The sequence below is a fragment of the Grampus griseus genome, assembly GCF_964374135.1.
Source record: "Grampus griseus genome assembly, chromosome: 20".
Lineage (NCBI taxonomy): Eukaryota > Metazoa > Chordata > Mammalia > Artiodactyla > Delphinidae > Grampus > Grampus griseus.
In genome coordinates this window covers 45,744,326-45,763,018 of record NC_139014.1, presented here as the reverse complement: position 1 = coordinate 45,763,018, position 18,693 = coordinate 45,744,326, and the positions used below count along the sequence as shown (strand labels likewise).

General features: G+C 44.4%; 1 protein-coding gene across 3 annotated transcripts in view; it reads left to right on the top strand.

Moving 5' to 3' along the window:
• Positions 1-13,312, top strand: part of NDEL1 (nudE neurodevelopment protein 1 like 1) — a 48,961-nt gene extending 35,649 nt beyond the window's left edge. For 2 of the 3 annotated variants that reach the window (XM_082678038.1, XM_082678039.1), the window contains exons 7-9: positions 332-423; positions 5,194-5,345; positions 12,075-13,312. In XM_082678038.1, coding sequence (XP_082534164.1) covers positions 332-423; positions 5,194-5,345; positions 12,075-12,168 — 338 coding nt within the window. In that variant the 3' untranslated portion in view covers positions 12,169-13,312. Of the gene's footprint in view, positions 1-331; positions 424-5,193; positions 5,346-8,609; positions 8,645-12,074 lie in introns of all 3 variants that reach the window. The other variant, XM_082678040.1, reaches the window with a different exon arrangement.
• Positions 13,313-18,693: the final 5,381 nt, after the last annotated feature.

The following is an 18,693-nucleotide window of genomic DNA, read 5'->3' as shown; positions in this document are numbered from 1 at the left end:
AGATTAAACAGATGACTTCCAGAAAAAAAGATTCAAATGACTCTTTGATTAGGGAAACAAAAATTAAAACAAAGTGACTATCAAATTGGCAGGAAATCCAGAAATACTTGTCTAGATGTTTTAAGGGTATATGTCCTTTTAGCATTGTTTATAATGATGAAAAATTGGATATAATCTAAACATCCAACGGAGATATTTGTGGTATCTCCACTTTATCCACAGTTTGGAATACTATACTGATTTTTCATTGAGCGTATACTGCTTTGTAATATCAAAACCCAAATGTAAAGGGAACTGCAAGAGTAATCACTCACCTTTTATTTTTCTCTAGCTATACCAAACGGCTTTGGTACCAGTCCACTGACTCCTTCAGCGAGGATATCAGCACTAAACATCGTGGGGGACCTCTTACGGAAAGTAGGGGTAAGCCTTTAATTATTTATCACTAGGTGTTTCAGCTGCCAAGGTAATGAATTATTTCTTAATTTGCAGCGAGGGAAGAAAAAAGGATACCTTCCTGTGTTAAAGTCTGTAATTAAGCTGAGAAGCAAGAGCATCCAGTGACCAGCTGAGACTGTGAACACCTCCAGGGCTCAGCCTTGCCAGTGCCTCTGCAGAGGGTCCCTGCGCTTAGCTCCCAGGTTCCCACTGGGCCTTCTTCATGTTCCCCATGGCTGTTACTAAAACATCGTGATTCCTCCTCCTTCCTCTAAGGCTGTGTGTCTTATACCGCCCTCTGATCCTTTTCTTTGCTCTGCCTGCTGTCCTCCTGGTCATCCCCGGGCTTTTTCTTCATAGGACTTCCGCATTGGCTCATGACATGAATTTCTTCTCTTAGTCATACACGTCTTACTGCTGCTTGGCCCCCTCAACTCCTGTGCTGTCTCCTTGGCTCTAACCTTGCATTCCAGAACATTTCGGCTTTTGGAATATTAAACTTGGTTTTGTGCTTATTCAATTTTTTACTCTGTGTAATACCTACTCTTTGACTTTATCGAGAGCAGTACTCTTGTTTTGATTTTTCACTTATCTCTTGCTTTCACTTTGTTCCTACTCATCTGTGATCCACGGATCGCTTACTCTGCCATTGTTGACTCATGGGCTCTTTGGCCATGGAGGAGACCTGCAGCCTGGATCAGTCAAGGAACTGGATTTCTTTCCTGCATCCAGATCACAGGAAACAGTCATATGACCTTGTGGATTTTTAAGCCACTATAAAGTTAGCATTTCTAGCATTAGTCAGTTTTCTTTCCTGTTTCCCTCAGTGACTTTTCTCTTTTCAATAATCTACCCCTGAAACTTCCCACTATCCACTGCCCATTCACTTATTTTTGTGTGCGTGTGACTCTGTAAAAAGCAGAAATTGCATTATACTTTACATAAAGAAGAAATGGGAGGCCAAGATAGAAGGTCCTATTGTTACCTTTTCTGGCTCATAAAATTATTGTCTGACTGTCAGATTAACTCTAAATCTGCATTTTAAAGTTACTGTAAAAAGTAATGTGTACAAATCATTCATACATAGAGCAATCTTCCCTTACTCCTAACATAATTTCTTTAACCTAGCTGTCGTAAGAGTTGCGTTGTAATAGTGTAACCTATTTGTTGTAACCTATAACTTGAAGGAATGTGCTTGCTTTTCAGTATTTTAACAACTTTAAGCAAAAAGATGAGGAATTTAACTTACATCCTCCTAATTTTTTTTTTGTTCTTCTGTTGGTTATTTTTATAACTTTAAATAACATGCTTAAACTATGTTTATGAATTTATTAGACTGTATCTCAGCTCCGTGTTGTGTGTGTGTGTCTCTGTCCCTTCTTGAGCTCTCCATTGGTTGGTTCTGAAAATTAGTCAACAGCACCTAAAATATTATGCCTACATGTGTATTATTTACTGAATAATCATAGAGGAGGAGCTGGGCTCTAGGGCTGTTTTACTTGTGCTGCTCAACAGGTGTTTCAAGCATTTTGTTCTTTACCTATTATTTACTCAAAACCATATTAGGTTTTTTCATATTTGTATCACAGTTGACATGTATGTCTTTTTCTTAACATTTTTTTAAATTGGCCATCTTTTTTATTATTTTCACTGCAAAACAATTTTTACAAGATCACAATAAAATAAATAAAAAGAAAAAAGCTAAAATCCTGTCATTTCAATGAATTCAACCATTTTTATTTTTTAAAATTACATTCAGCCTTTGTATGCATATATAATTTGTATATCATTGGATATTTTTGTTATCATGGGTCTTACTTAGCATTTCTGATTACCTTTGTTTTCTTGTGGAGGGAAGAAACATACACTTTCTTTGCTGTATCTTGTATCTTCCGGCTTCTTATTTACTGAGTGCTCTGATATGCTTCTAGGGCTGCTGCACTGCTGTCAGCCTTGAATTTCTCTTCATTATACTCTTGGGTTAGTTCTGCCTGTTCCTGGACCCCATGTTGTCATCTTTGTTCCCTGTTTTGCTTTAGTACCTTAAGTAGTTTATTTAGAAATGGTGCACGAAAGTTGAACTTAGAGTCCTTGCATTGTTTACACATTCAGCTGACAGTTTGTCTTCTAAGGTGTCGTTAGAATTTTTGGTCTGCTGTTATCCTCCAGCCCCTGCATACTTTTATGAATATTTCATTTTCTACTTCTTCACACTACTTTGTCCGCTGACTTCACCTGGAAGCCCCATTCCCACTCTTGCATCCTCTTCCACTGAGAAATCAAGGCCATCTATTTAAACTTTGTTTTCCTCTCTTAACCTTCTTTTAGTACTCTCCTATTATTACCTCTGTGGCTGTTCTTCCTTTTTATCTCAGTGGTAAAAGTATCACATTCCTCCCATGGCTAATTTTGTCCCTCTGTGCTTTGGATCTCATTCCTTCCAGCCTTCTCATCTTTATGTCTCCTGTATCTTCAGACTTTTACTATATGTTTTAATATTTATATGCAATATTTATATATAATGTATTACATATATATACTTTATATTTACTATTTATACTTTATATCTAATATTTATATATTACATATTATACACTTTTTAAACCTTAAGAGCAAAATAAAAGCAGCTATTCTTTCCTTTTACCCTGCGTCTCTCTTTAGCTGTCATTCTGTTTCTCTTTTCCCTTCCCAGCCAAGTTTTTGAAAGCATGTCTCCATTTATTGTTAGCATTTTTGATGGCATACACACTCCCCAGATAGCCTAGTCTGGGCTATGTTTCTTGCTCACTCCACTCAAATTGCTCACTGATGATCTCAGTGCTGTCAAATCCAAGGGATGCTGTTCTGTCCTAATTTTACTTGAAACATTCAACACTGACTTATTTTTTTGAAATGGCCTTCTTTTCTCTGCTTTTCTGATGCTGTGTCACTGTGTCACGTCTGCTTGCCTTCCTGCCTGTTCCTGTTGGTCACCTTGTTGAGTCTTCATCTGCCCACCCTTTCGGTGTTGATTTTGCTCAGAGTTCTGTCCTTACCTTTCTGATCTTCTTCACAACCACAGTTTCATCTCCTCCTTGGTGTGGATATGGTCTAAATCTTGATTGCTAGGCCACTGTTTTTGACTGCCAGACCCAGTGCTTGCATTAGGCTGTCTCACTGACACCTCAGATACAAGTTGTGCCTGTTATATGATAGATTCTCAGCAAATATCAGAACAAATAAATGAGTGTCTTGAATATAGGAAATTAATGGCTCTCAATTTTTATTGTGTATGTGTCTATTTAAGAAGATGCTGAAAAAATGCTTTTTCAGAGCTTGTCCTACAAGGTCACTACCTCTCTTCCTTCTTTCGTTGTTATTTTACTAGGTCATGGTACTTTTGTTTTAAGAAAGGAGAAGAGAAAGAAGTTTCAGTCTGTTTCTGTTGCTCTGTCTTAATAGCCGTTGTTGAAATTATGGGGGGAGGGTTCTCAGAGTGGAATATGTTATCTGTGGATTTAATTTTTTTAAATTTATTTTATGCATTTATTTTTGGCTGCGTTGGGTCTTTGTTGCTGCGTGCGGGCTTTCTCTAGTTGCGGTGACGGGGGCTACTCTTCATTGCGGTGCGTGGGGCTTCTCGTTGCGGCGTGCGGGCTTCTCGTTGCGGCGTGCAGGCTTCTCGTTGCGGCGTGCAGGCTTCTCGTTGTGGTGGCTTCTCTTTTTGTGGAGCACAGGCTCTAGGCACATGGGCTTCAGTAGTTGTGGCATGTGGGCTCAATAGTTGTGGTGCACGGGCTCAGTTGCTCCTCAGCATGTGGGATCTTCCCTGACTAGGGCTCAAACCCACGTCCCCTGCATTGGCAGGTAGATTCTTAACCACTGTGCCACCAGGGAAGTCCTGTGGGTTTAATTTATCTATGTATTCCACATTCCTTAGTGTCATGGATAATAGGATTGGACTATTTTTTGTCTTTTTTTTTTTTTTCGGGGAGAGGGGTTTGATTTGGTAAAGTGTTTGTGGGAAAGGGGGAGTTGGTGATATTTGTGAGCAATGGAAATTGTTGAGAAACTTCTGTTCTCTTCATGTCATCTGTTGGTTTGTAGAGCCTGGCACTGACCAGGTGTTGTGGTGACAGGTGCTAAGCAGGCACTCAGTTTAGAGGTAAATGCTAACGGACTGGTGTCATTTTCAGGTGAATTATTTAATTATAGACGAAGGGTATTAGACGTTTTACAATGTGCTCTCAGAAGTAGAGTAGCATTTAACTTCATGTGAGGTGTTGTAAATGAACTTATCCATTCTGATACAGTAGAAATGACTAACCTGAAGCCCTAAAGAAAGAATTGGCCGCTTTAAAAATTTTTCAAGTGATGTTTTTGCATTCTTTAAAATGCTTGCTCCCAAAACACACACACGCACACACCCAACTAGCCAACTAACAGTCCACAACTTAGAAAGAAACGGTGGATAGGGCCAAGAGACCTGGGATACATCTCTGTATACTGTGCCACATTTTTCTTAGTTGTAAGGTGAGGATTATATCTGTATCCCTCAGTAACACTGAGAGAAATGTATATTCTGAGTTCATTAGAAAGGGAGTCAGCATAAATATTCCCTCTTTCTATTAGAAAGGTGATTGATATGGCTTAAACAGCCACCATTATCAACTGAGAGAATAAGATTTGAGTCTTGAAATAGAAATGGTTTGAAATGCAAATTTTTATGTGCAGCTACTGTTTTGACAACCAAATCATTCCTTCTTCCTTTTGTAGGCTTTAGAATCCAAATTAGCAGCTTGCAGGAATTTTGCAAAGGACCAAGCATCACGAAAATCCTATATTTCAGGGAATGTTAACTGTGGGGTGATGAATAGCAACGGCACGAAGTTCTCTCGATCAGGGCACACGTCTTTCTTCGACAAAGGGTAAGTCTTGGAAATTCTAAACGTTAATTTTTTGGGTAGTGAAGTTGCCCATTATTAATTGAGCTTGTTGAACTTTGAAAAGATAAACTCAGTTTGATAAACCTACCTGAAGCGTTATCATTGAGATCTTAGGGGACATGAAGTCTGTTGTCTTCTAGTCCCCATGGAGTCTGTTGCCCTGGGAACCCTGACTCTGAAGCTTCTGTCCTGGGAAGCAGACTCTTGAAAGGCAGCTGTGTTAGGCTCTGGGGATTTAAAGATGACTATGATGCAGTCCTTGTGCTCAAGGTGTTTGCAGGCTAGTAGACTTTCTTGGCAAATATTTGTTAAGAGTAGAAGAGAACATGATGGTCATGTATGTGTGAACTCTTCAACAAACCTTCTGTCTGAAGATTTTAGAAAAATATAAAACCACTGGATCAAGTACAGTTTAGGAGATACAAGTTTTGTATAATGTGAAGATGTTTTTTGGGGAATTGAGAATTAAAAAAAATTGTTGTAAGATTAAAGCAGTGGTACATCCTTAATACAAAAAATATGTCAGTTGGTACAGAGTATATAAAGTAAAAAGTGTTTTCTGTTTTCACACTGTTTTTGCATCCTTATAGTTATTCCTAGGCATGTAAAATCATATTTTTATGCATCTGCTATACACTTTTAAAAACTTATGGGCTACTTTATTTTATTTATTTAATTAATTTATTTATTTTTGGCTGTGTTAGGTCTTCATTGCTGCGCGCGGGCTTTCTCTAGTTGCGGCGAGCGGGGGCTACTCTTTGTTGCGGTGCGCGGGCTTCTCACTGCGGTGGCTTCTCTTGTTGCGGAGCACAGGCTCTAGGCATGTGAGCTTCAGTAGTTGTGGCATGTGGGCTCAGTAGTTGTGGCTCGTGGGCTCTAGAGCGCAGGCTCAGTAGTTGTGGAGCACGGGCTTAGTTGCTCCATGGCGTGTGGGACCTTCCTGGACCAGGGATCGAACCTGTGTCCCCTGCATTGGCAGACGGATTCTTTTTTTTTTTTTGGCTGCATTGGGTCTTCGTTGCTGCACACGGGCTTTCTCTAGTTGCGGCGAGCAGGGGCTATTCATCATTGTGGTGCGCGGGCTCCTCATTGCGGTGGCTTCTCTTGTTGCGGAGCACAAGCTCTAGGCACGCGGGCTCCAGTAGTTGTGGCTTGCGGGCTCTAGAGCACAGGCTCAGAAGTTGTGGCGCATGGGCTTAGTTGCTCCACGGCACGTGGGATCTTCCCAGACCAGGTCTCGAACCCATGTCTCCTGCATTGGCAGGCGGATTCTTAACCACTGTGCCACCAGGGAAGTCCCTGGGATACTTTAAATACTGCTCTACAATATGCCTGTGGTGACTTATATTGCCAGTATCTTTCCGTGTCAGTACATATTGTTCTACTCAATTAAAAAAAAACAAACCAACAAAATGCTGCATGCATATACTCTTGTATGGGTGTGCCTTGGTCTAGGTAACTGGTTAGGACCTATGGTCTGAGATGCTGACCGTGTGACTTAAGGTAGCTGGTAGTGGAGCAGCAACTGAGGCACCAGTGGTCCCTTGCCACTGTCTCTGCTTTGAGTCATAGAGGCAGCTTGTCCTTGTTCTGTGAAAGCAGTATAGAAATTTTCACAACTTCTTAAAGGAACTTGTATTTTCTGCTTTCCTCAGTGACAGTGGCACATTTGTGGAGGCCTTGATTTGATACATAGTCCACTCTAAAAAGCTTTTTGTTGTTCATCCTTGTGGAGTGGAGTGTTCTGGTTTTTCTCTCTCCCTTAAGAGAATTCTACCTTGAAGTATATGTATTTCATTAAGGAGCACATTCTAAAATAATATATAAATCAGGGCTTTCTTTATACACTTTTCATTAAAAGCACATTCTAAAATATCAACATATAAATCAGAACTTTATTCTAACCGTTGGGGCTCCTCAGTGGTGGTAAGAATAAAATTAATATTCCACGTGTTTAGGAGTTCCAGGCAACCTTGAGGAGTGTCATTTTTTTTTTTTTTGGCGGTACGCGGGCCTCTCACTGTTGTGGCCTTTCCCGTTGTGGAGCACAGGCTCCGGACGCGCAGGATCAGTGGCCATGGCTCACGGGCCCAGCCGCTCCGCAGCATGTGGGATCTTCCCGGACCGGGGCACGAACCCGTGTCCCCTGCATCGGCAGGCGGACTCTCAACCACTGTGCCACCAGGGAAGCCCAGAACAAATTTTTAATTGTATTCTTTCTGTTAAGAATGAGATATGGTTTTGTGGGTTGGCTTTTTCTCAATTGTTTAGTTTACATGGTAAATGGATTGTATATGCACACTCAAATATTAACCTATTCTTGCTCGAGTTACGTTTGTAGTTGCCATCTTCCTGAGGATAACTCTCGTGTGGGTTTTGCTATGTTCTTACTTCCTTGCTGCTTTGCTTGATTCTGGCTTCCTTTTGGCCTGCCTGGCTTTTTACCTCTGGCCTTCCTTCCTGCTCACCTGGTGACTAGATAAAAACCATGATGGCATATACCTGCTGCAAAAGGAAGGGGTAAATATCCCCACTCCCAGCACCATTATTAGACCTGGCTGGTTAAAAGCATAAATGACAGTTCTTGTAGAAGTGTAGCTTGTAGTTTCAGCATGAGAAGAAGCTTTCCATTTAAAAAAAGCCTTTGGCTCTAGAACTTGCCTGCTGCCTCTCACTCCAAGGAGTCTGTCTGTAGCACTGTTACTGTTTGGGAGAGTTTGCCAAAGTTGGTTTGCGTGCGTGTGCACGTGTTGAATGTGTGTGTATACACTGTGCGCTCCTGCTTCCCTCAGAATCTTGAGATGAAGCAACGCCTTACCACGTAAACATAAAGCCTTATTGTTATGTATTGCTTTATGGGATTTGAAAATATTTTGTAAGTTCTGATTAGCTGAGGGCTTCTTGGAGTCAGGATTTTATCTAGTCTGATCACTTCAGTCCCTAAAATGCGGGTTGCTGGGCCTACTTCCCTTTTGTTGCTGTTTCCTCCAACTGCTACCAGCCGTTCATATCACTCATCCAAAAGGACACCAGTTCACATGCAGTGCAGTCATTTGAGTTCTCTCAAAAAATGTTCTTGTTTTCTCCATAGCTTTTGTTTAGCTTCTTACGTATCACTTGTCCTAATTTTGTAAGCCAGTCTGATTTCTTTTGGGTTGGGTGTAGGTGAACGTAAACTAATTTTAGGGCATGGTGTGAAAATAGTATTTGTATTACTGTTTAATATGTTTTCCTTTCTTTTACTAGGCAAGAAAAAGTTATATTTCCCACGTTGTTCATGGGTAACTGAACTTGTTTGCTGTGCTCTTTCATTCTTAATCATGGTGTGTGGTGGAAGACAAGTTAACATTAACAAACTGGTTTTACTAACTGCATGGGGCTGACTGCTTTAACCAACTTCCAGCCCATGAGTGAGCTTTCAAGTTCCTGTTTGATTTGACTGTGCACCATTATTATTGGTTCAGCTGTGCAAAACAAAAACAAGTTAGCTGTAGTGGTCCTGGGGCGGTTGTGAAGTGCTCTGATGGTACTCCTGTTACAGGTGGGAGTGTGGTAGAGATGACGCCAGCCGTCTTGGGGCGGGGGGTTGGGGGTCACTGCCAGGCCCTGGGACCCGCATATGACTGCCTCCACGGGCCTGGGGTGCTTCCTGTTACCCAGTGTCTTCTGTTTTCTCAAAGCAGCACTAATGATATTGGATTCTTGCTGTGTGGGGACTTTCCTCTGTGCTCACGCTTGTGTTCCCTCAGGACACTGGAATGGTAGATGGGGACGTGTATAAGGGCTGCCTTCCTTTTCAGGAATGTAAATTTCAGTTTGCAGAGCCTGGGCCGAGGACTGGCGTTGTGCTGAGCTTCCATTTATCCATATAGCTGGAAGACTGGGGTCTGGAGTGTGTCTGCCTGCTCTCCTGAATTAGCTCTAGCCCAATCTCTTCCTTTTCTTTCCTGCCCTCTCAGGTGTACCTGTTCTTGCTTTGACAGATTTAGTCCCCATGCTTTATCTATATTGTGTTAAATTTATTATCCTCCTGACCAGCTTCTAAACATGCATTGGTTCTTTTCCCTCTTTCACGTCTTCTGTTGCCATTTACAGCTGACCTTTAGTTCCTTATCTTAGCTGGATTCTCTATTTTTCAGACTCCTAAACTAGATTTTTGTGGTATGATCAGGAAATTTTATAGCTTCTGGAACCTTTTTTACTTAGATGATTCCCAGATCTGTATCTCCATCCCTGCCCATTTTTTTCTCCATTCAGTCCTGTGTTGTCCACTGGGACATTGCCCTTCGGCTCTTTTGCTGCTCTCTAAAACCAAATGTGGTGAGTATGGAGATGTTTCTTTTCTTGGAAACCTTTCCTCATTGCACAGCTTTGCGGTTCCCTCAAGGGACCTCCCCAGACTGATAATTCTGCCTCTAGGTTCAGCTTTCTCCTTCCTCCTGGTCTTTTACTTACTGATTCTTGACTCCAAGAGGGGAGCGAGGTAAGACCCTGGGGGATTGTTATTCTCTCTCTCTCTCTCCCATAGAACTTTCAGATCCAGAATTCCCATTTCTGTCCACACAGAGAAGCTACGTTATCTAGTTTCTTGTTTTCCCTTTATATTTTGGATCACACTGCTTAGTTTTCCCATTAGAGCAACCTGCAGTGGGAGCACCAACGTGCTTGTTCACTGGAGCCTGTCAGGTGTCCCTGGGCCAGGAGGAAACTGAGAAAGGATAATGGCCTGGGCATCTGGAGGCAGGTTGTGGGCCCAGCTCCCCATTGACAAGCTCACAGGGTGCACTCAGGTGAATGGCTGGACCTTCTCCTGCTTTTGTTTCCTTGGCAGTATAACAATGGGGATGAACTTAACATTCCTTAAAGGTCCATTCCTGAAGATGCAGGAATCTCAGTCCTAAGCCTGCACGTGGAGCCATCCTCACATTTGCTGCTTTTGCACGCCTGTGGGACAGGCGCCAGGTTCTTCTTGGCACCCAGCAGTGCTCCCTTTCTGCCGAGTTTTGGGGACTGTCTGTAGCCCTGCCTTCTGCCATGCTCTGTGCAGCTCGGAATCTGATGTCCACACGTGTAAAGCTGCAGCTGTTTGTGAGGCCTGCCTAGTTAGTTCTCCCTGAGGTTCTAGGAGAGGCAGGCATCAGGGCTCTGGGACCAGGCAGACAAATGACAGACAAATGGCTTATTATGTGAGGGCTACAATGGCATGTGGATGTGGGCTCTGTCCCCAGAAGAGGCAAAGGCATACAGCCTTGGAGGATGGGGAGGGATGAGTTAAAGTTTTCAGATGTGATGAAGCTCAAATATCAGACCTCCCCAGCCCAAAGAGAAAAGAGAAAATCTTGAGTGTGCATCACTGAGGTGGAAAATGGACAACAGGGAGAGATTGCACTGGTCAGAGCCCCTTCTGTTGCTCTTGGCCTGTGCGGGTAGCATGATTTCCAACTCAAAATCTATACGCAGGTTAGTTTCTTCAGATGTTAACTGTTCTTCAAAGTAGTCAAGGGTCATTAGTCAAGTCTCTTTGCATGCCTGTTTCTCCAGGAGGTTGCCCTCACCTCTTCAGTGTATGAAACTGTCATCTTGATCTTGGTGGGGAATGTGTCTGTGTTTTGCTTTTTTAAGAGAACCTCTGTCCATGAGTCTGTATTCAACTCCCTGGGCCCCTCTGATGAGTAGGCCGGTGGGGACAGTGGTGGGTACGTGTGGGGCAGTCCGGCCCCTTGCACTTGGTGGCATCTCCCAAGTTGTGAGTGGGACACATTTTCCTAGGAAGTTTGTCAGTGTGGAAGGGCTGCAGTGGTGTCCTGAGAGGGGCTGCAGGCCTTGCACTCATTCCCTCATTGCTTCCTGAGGCTGTGCTGCTGGGCGCTGGGGCTGGGGCGGGGCTGGGTCCTGGCTGCAGGTGCTTGCGCTGGGCGGGGCTGGTGTCTCACAAGGTGGCAGAGAAGCCTACCCATCTGTCTTTGCTTGCTGAACAATTTAAAAAAGTTATTTTTCTCCCCCTTATTTAAGATGTTCCTGTACATTGTAGGAGATTTGGAAAACAATAGAAAAGTATAAAGTAGTAAATAAAATTTACCCACAACTCAGAGGGAAGAAGAGTAACTATTGTTCCATTTTCCTTCTGTAGTATATGTGGGGGTGCGTGTGTGTGTCCACACGTTCTAGATTTAGCTCTGGGTGGTAATGTCTAGCTGTGTAAGGGGCTGTAGTCCAGAATATATACTACTCACTGTTTTGCCTTCATATTATGGAGCATATCCAGTTTGGTAACCTGATGCTTTTTCCACCTAGTGTTAATTACATTCGGAATATTTTCCGTGCTGTTAAGAACCCTGGAATGTGTTTTTAATGGCTGTATGATATTTCATTGTTGGTTTGTACCCTTATTTATTTAGGTAGTTCCCTACTGGTAGACGTTTAACCTGCTCTGTTGGGAAATCAATCAGGGCTGTGGCTGCCACGGCCAGTGTGATGAAGTTGCCGAGAAGGGAGCAGTAGTGTCATCACCCCCAGGACCACAGGCTTCTCAAGTCTCTCACCAGCTCATGCTCTCTAGGCAGCTCTCTCCCCTGGGCCATCAGGATTCTGCTCTAGGCCGGGAAGAGGAATAGTTGTAGAGAGCAAATGAATTTCGCTGTGTGTCGAGTGATTTTAAATGACAGTCTCTCTTTCTCTTCCCTTCCTTCTCTGCTCTGGCCACCCCCACAGGGCAGTAAACGGCTTTGACCCGGCTTCTCCTCCTCCCGGTCTGGGCTCCTCGCGCCCGTCGTCGGCACCGGGTATGCTGCCTCTCAGCGTGTGAGTGCCTGGCCTCCAGGTCGGGGCTCCCGCCCTCCTGCAACAACCCAGGACACCCACGCCTCACCCCTCGGTGCCCGGGCCCAGCTCGTGCCCCTCCGTCTGCCTCCCCACGGCTGGCAGAGGGCAGGCTGCATGCAGTGGCGGCTGCTGGGCCCTGCCCAGCCCCAGGACTCTGCGCGACATCAATACTGGCTATTTTCTCTTCTCGCCGTAGTGCCGTTGGTTTCACATGATTGCACTTTTGTGGGTCACAAGGTGATACATACACGTATTACTTGGTCACTGGATGCAGAAGTACCCATTCATCACACCTGCCTCATAGCCCCCTCCCTGCTGTACTGATAGGATTTAGTTATGTTTAGGACATTGCAGATCTTCTAGAGGTTCTCCCCCAAATCAGGTCGACGTGTGCTCTCCTCCTGAGCTCCCACCCAAGCATCTCCAGTGCTCATGGATCATGTGTCCCCCACCTCCACCCCCACGGTTTGGGCCTGTTGCTGGCAAAGAGTCAGGAAGTTCACTGAATTAGGGAACATTTTCTGCACCTTCTGGTTTTACTTTAGCAGTTATCATTCCATAGACTAGCCTCCCAGAGCAGCAAAATGCCTGTCTGAGCCCAGGTGGCAGGAGCTTCTGGGACCTGGGCACGTGCAGGGCTGTGCCCCTGCCGTCTCCTCCTCCTCCATGTGCCTGAGACTCGGGGCAGGGGGTGGTGGCAACCTCCTCGCCAGCTCTCTGGTCCTTTAGTTAAATGACACCTTCAGAGTGTTTTTGTTTTGTTTTCAGAGGGCCTGTCCGGTTGTGTTAGGAAGGGTTGAGTGGCCTGATTCCAGGGGCTGGCTGGTGCCAGCCCCTGGGGGCAGACTGACCATAAGTGGTTGTCCCTGTGCATCCTTTGATTACTCTCATGCTGCATTTACTGTTTACATTTGTTTTATTGTACATAGGTTTGTAAACATTATTGCCTAAGATATTTGTATATAACTTGGGCTTTGTAGCTTTTATTTATTCAGAACTCATATGGCATGTTAAAGACTTATGATGGTGTCCTACTCTGGGCAGCTGTGTAGGATCATCACGTGGTTAAAAAAAAATACTCCCCCTCAAAAAAATCTTTTAATGTGGAAACAATAAATTTCACAGAAAAAAAAGAAAAAGGATTGAGGTTGCTTTATTGGGTTTCTGCCATCCTGGGAGAGAAGAGCTGGAGTTGCAAAGCCAGGTTCAAATGTCACTTCTGTTGTGACATGGGACACGGGGATGTGGACAGCAGCTGTGGAATAGGGCAAAGAAAATTCAGGCGGCCTCAGGATGTGTGAACAGGCATTCTTATGCTGACTGTTTTTTATTTATTTTTTTAAAAATTGAAGTATAGTTGATGTCCAGTTTTACACAAGTTACAGGTATACAATATAGCGATTCACAATTTTTAAAGGTTATATCCCATTAATAGTTATACAGAGTACCGGCTGTGTTCCCTGTGTCGTACAGTACATCCCTGTGGCTTATGTGTTCCTCATGCTGGTTCTTGATGCTGGTTTGTGCTCCTAGCTGTGATTTCCAGGAGAGCCTGAGAATAGCCCTGGCCCGTGTGGGAATCTGGGAGGAGGGACCGGCACTTTGAGGGAGGCAGCTTGCTAAGTCTTGGAGTAACCGCGATGGATCCAGGAGCTGGTCCTCCTGCTGGGCTGCTGTTCATGACATGTGCTGGTGTTCTGGGATTAGAGGTTACTTGGATCCGGGCTTCTCTCCTCATCCCTTGAGAGAAGGTGCCAGATGTTTAGTAGCAAGAGACAGGGTGACTAGACTTGAGGAGCGAGTTAACTGGGGCATCTGTACTAATGTGTCAGATTCTGAGCACTGCTTATAACAAAGAGCATAAACGGAGTAGTTTGTAGTTTGAAGACTGTATGTAAATGAAAAGTAAGTGAATCCAGTTCCTAAGTGAATAAGAAACATTAAGGTAGGATACATTAAACATTTTTTCTTCTGTCAGTATGCAGGCAGGAATAGCTTCTATTAGTTGTTCCTGGAGATTTCATCATAAGTTGACTCACGAGAGACGCTTGTCCTGGTGTGTCTGTGCTGTGCCCAGCTCTGCTGGCCGAAGAGTTGAAAAGAAAACTCCAGGTCTCTTACTGATGGGCAGACTCCCAGCTTCTTTCCCAGCCATCATTGGAAGGGTTGGATTAGATCAGAGGTTTCAACGTTTAGCAGACCTCTTTGTTTATGCAGGAACCCCAAATCTAAAACATAACAAACAGAGCTACTCTGGTTAAAGTAAGGATGAGTTCTGGAGCTTCAATCCTTTTCCTTGGCTCCCCAGCGATTTCTCACTTCCTCTCCAGCTGCACACCCCTGGGATCATCTCACCAGTTGTTATTCAGGCAGTGGCTGGGAGTAGGGCCCTGGCTGCAGGGGCCCACGTGTTATTCACTGATGTCTCACCACTGCTTTGGGTCCAGGAGAGCACAGGCCAGGTCCGTGAAAGTACGGAGTGTGCTGCTAGGCTTATTTCTGGCCCCTTCAGGACTCCCACATAGTTTTGGTTTTTGATAGCTGCAGCAGCCCTTGGCATATGACCCCCTGAGGAAGCTGGTTGATTCCCCAAGCCTCTTTTAGCTTTCTCCATGGATTCCAGATCTTCCTCCACTTACAGTGGGATTACGTCCCAGTAAACCCACTCATTGTAAATTGAAAATGCGTTTAATACACTTAACCTACTGAACATCATAGCTTAGTCTCGCCTACCTTAAACATGCTCAGAACGCTTAGCCAACAGTTGGGCAAAATCATCTAACACAAAGCCTATTTGATAATTAAGTGTTGACTATCTCATCTAATTGATTGAATAGTGTACTGAAAGTGAAAAACCAAACGGTTGTCTGGGTGCAGAATGGTTGTAACTGTATTGGTTGTCGACTCTCGTGATTGTGTGGCTGACCGGGAACTGCCCTGTCCAGCATTGTGAGAGAGGATTGGGCTGCATATTGTTAGCCTGGGAGAAGATTAAAATCTAAAATTCAAAGCATGGTTTCTATTGAGTGTATCGCTTTTGCATCATGCTAGAATCAAAAAAAATCTTAAACCATTGTAAGTCAGTGACCCTCTGTATCTGGTTCAAGATGCTGCTTTGTACTTGCTCAAATAGAGCATTTGCTTCCTGGTATGAAGGTTCTACTAACTGCTTGCCTGTATAGCTAAAGATCCTCTGAGTGGGTTCTCCTCCTAGGGCTGCTCGATTGCCAGGTTTGCGTGGCTCACACTGAAACCTTCAGGAATGAGCTGCCCCTGGCCTGGGTCCACATGGTCTTCCCTGCGTGGAGGGGGCTGATTTTCCAGGTGGCAAAGGACAGCTTCTTGTCTCCAGATATTTTCGTCTCACCACCCATTCCCATCCCTTGCTCCTGAAACATCTTCCTGCATAAAATAGGAGCCAGCTGAGTGGCCGGAAGTGATACCCCACCAACCCAGTGAGGAGCCAGAAGCCACAGCTGGGGTGTTGAGTCACGAGTAGGCAAGTGGCAACTAGATACGGTGACCTGGGCGCAGGATGAGCTGGTTTTGCCTCGGTCTACAGATGGGAAGGCGGGCCCAGGGTTTAGGTGACTGGCCTAAGCTCACACAGCTGGTTCACGGAAGAGCCAGGTTTGGAAAGGAGCCCAGTGGTTTTCTGCTGTCTTCACCACCCTGTCAAACTCGAGGCCTCGCTGGCCTTGACTGTGTCTCATGCCTCAGGAGGTGAGCTGATTCTGAACGCTTGGAAGTGATGTGCACGAAGGCGACACAGCCTTTGCAGTGGGAGGAATGCGGCCCATCCACCCTCCTCCTCTCCCAATCTTGTCTGTCGTGTGTGGACTCTGTTTCTCTCAGAAGCTGTCTTGGAGACGCCATTAGCATCTCCTGCAAGCCAAGGTGGAAGCTGGCACCTCTGGGGAAGGGGACATGACCTGGGGTGCGGCAGTGGCTTTAGGGGGCAGCCTGTAGCCAGGTCTCTCCTGCCTGGCCGCTGGTGGGAACAGGGCCTGAGGGGGGTTGGGTCCAGGCTGTCAGTTGTCCGCACTGTTTGCCTAGAGGATGCTAAGATAAGCCTTTTCTACATTCTGACTTTTACTTCATGGGTTGTTTTTCTCTCTATATTTGCCTCAAAGTTTGAAACAAATTGAGAGCACTAGCTTGGCCTTTAAAATTTGAATGTGTTTACTGAATTCTTTTCTAAAAATGGGAGCGGGGGCAGGAGGCATCTTTGCAAATCATTTTCCTATGACTTAGAGCATCTTATCTAACAACTGGTCCCATGACTTAAAAATATGATACATAGGAATACAGTAGCCCGTTTTTAATTTTAAGGAAAAACCATCTCTAGTAAATATTAATGTAACAGACTTCTTTTATGAGATAGTGCATGTGAAGAGGCAAATTTGAAAACAGAGCGAAGCTTATGGTGCTGGTGTTTGTGCCACATGGGGTTATGATTTGGAGTCATGCTTTATCCTGCTGCCCACCTGCACCCACAGGAGTTATGTTAGTGTTTGGAAACTGAACAGATGTTTCACTTGTTTACCTGTGGGGTGTTTTCTAATCCGGTATCAAGTTTGCTGCCCCCATTGAAATATGGGCATTCTGCTTGGGTCATGATATGCAGGTGGAGGCCTGGGAATGAGGTGCTGGGCTGGCAGGACTGGGCAAGTTTTCTGTGCGTGGATCAACAGCGACGTCTGTGTGAGGCTCAGAGCCTTGTCAGTAGATGGAGCTATGAAGCAGTTTTTTGGTTCTAAAAAAAGTGAGTGCTTTAACTGCCCACCCTCCCCAGCAAATCCTGCTGTCACCTAGAATTTAGGGGACTAGGTACACTTTTACATATTGGTGTCACTAAATTAGCCTCTGTAAGTCTTGACTCAATCTAACAATGTGATAAGCTGTTAACAGCTCTTCATCTATGGTAGTAAGAACAAACAAAATCGGTCTCAACAGTACTAATATAAATGTCTGATGGCAGGGGAATGGAATGGTTGGGATGACTTATCAGCTGAACAAAAGACCACAGAGCCACTGAAATGTAAGTGTGCAGTTGTGCTAATCTGTGGGAATGGAAATGATCAATGAGGACACAAAATAGATGAACATGCAATTGCAGCTTTATAAAAAAAAATCAGAAGTGAAATGAAAAGATGAAAATAGTTTACTATTTGTCAAGGGTTCTAAATTTTCCTGTAAAGTTGCTCAAATTTTTTAAAAATTGAAGTAACGAGACTGATTTTCTTTCACTGCCCCAGTTGGTCTGAAGAATTGTGCTGAGTAGTTCTGAGACTTGACCAAGTAGCACAAAGCAGGGGGCTCCCTGACCTGCCAGATGACCGGGCTGAGTCATACTTGGGGAAATTTTAAAGTGCAGGTTCCCCCAGGTTCCACCCCAGCGCCAGCCTAGTGAGGAGAGTTCTGTATTTCATGGACTCTCAAACGTCAGCAATTATAAGACACACCTTTATTTTGTAAAACGGTAAGAAAAATGTGCCAGCTGGAACTATGAAAACGCCTATCGTTTAGACTTTGTATTTATTGAAAGTCTAACAGACTTCTTTATGCAGATTTTCATCATATCACACTTAATTCATACACAAAAAGGAAAATGTGAGAGATAGTCCTAAAACTTCATTGTGATTCCAACGTTCTGAACTACATTTTGACCCAGAGTTGTCCTTGTCCGTGTTTTCCCAAGCAGTGTCATCCTCTGCGCTGCGGTGAGCACTGGTGATGCAGTACTTCTGAAAAGCATACTCTACTGCTGGCTCCAGAATTTTACTCTAAGCTGCTGACACTCATTCTACAAGATCTGACGCTGGGCTTTATTGACCTTACCAGGAGTCAGGCAATGACAACCACATGACAACTGCCACCTCCTGAAGGCGATTATGAGATGCATGAGCTTACACGTGAGAACAGGAGCATCTTAGCTTCTGTGCAGTGTGGTCCTTTGAAGGAGCCAGCGCTCTGCTTGGATGTCTCAGTCAGACCCAGTGTTTAATAGTCTGATTATGTCACGTTACCTCTTGAATAAGGCTTCGTGACATCCAGTTAGCGGGGACGGATTCCATTATTGGGCGACTTTGAAAAAAATAAACAGACCTCACTGCTGTAGTGCATCAAACACGAATTTGTAGTCTTGGTGTTAGGGGTGAAGGGCCTGTTCATACTTCGTGCGTGTGGTACGTAGGCACTGTAATTACAGTTAACGTTGTCTTTGGAAACTGGCGTCATGTCATTATATCTTTATAGTGTTTCATATTAGATTTCTGAAAAGAACTGTATGATTTGCTAGATTTCCAAATGACAGGTGGCTACACGAGGAAGTAGACTGCCTGGTTGGTCCTGACCGTGCACAGGACATAGCATTCTTGCAAATGCTCAGCCTTTGGGAAAGCTCTTGGTGAAGATCTTTTCCCTCCCAGAGCGACTGGGAAGCTTCTGTGGATGGGGACTCGCCTCGGGTCTCAGCCACGGGCTTCACCCAGGCCTGCCTGAACTA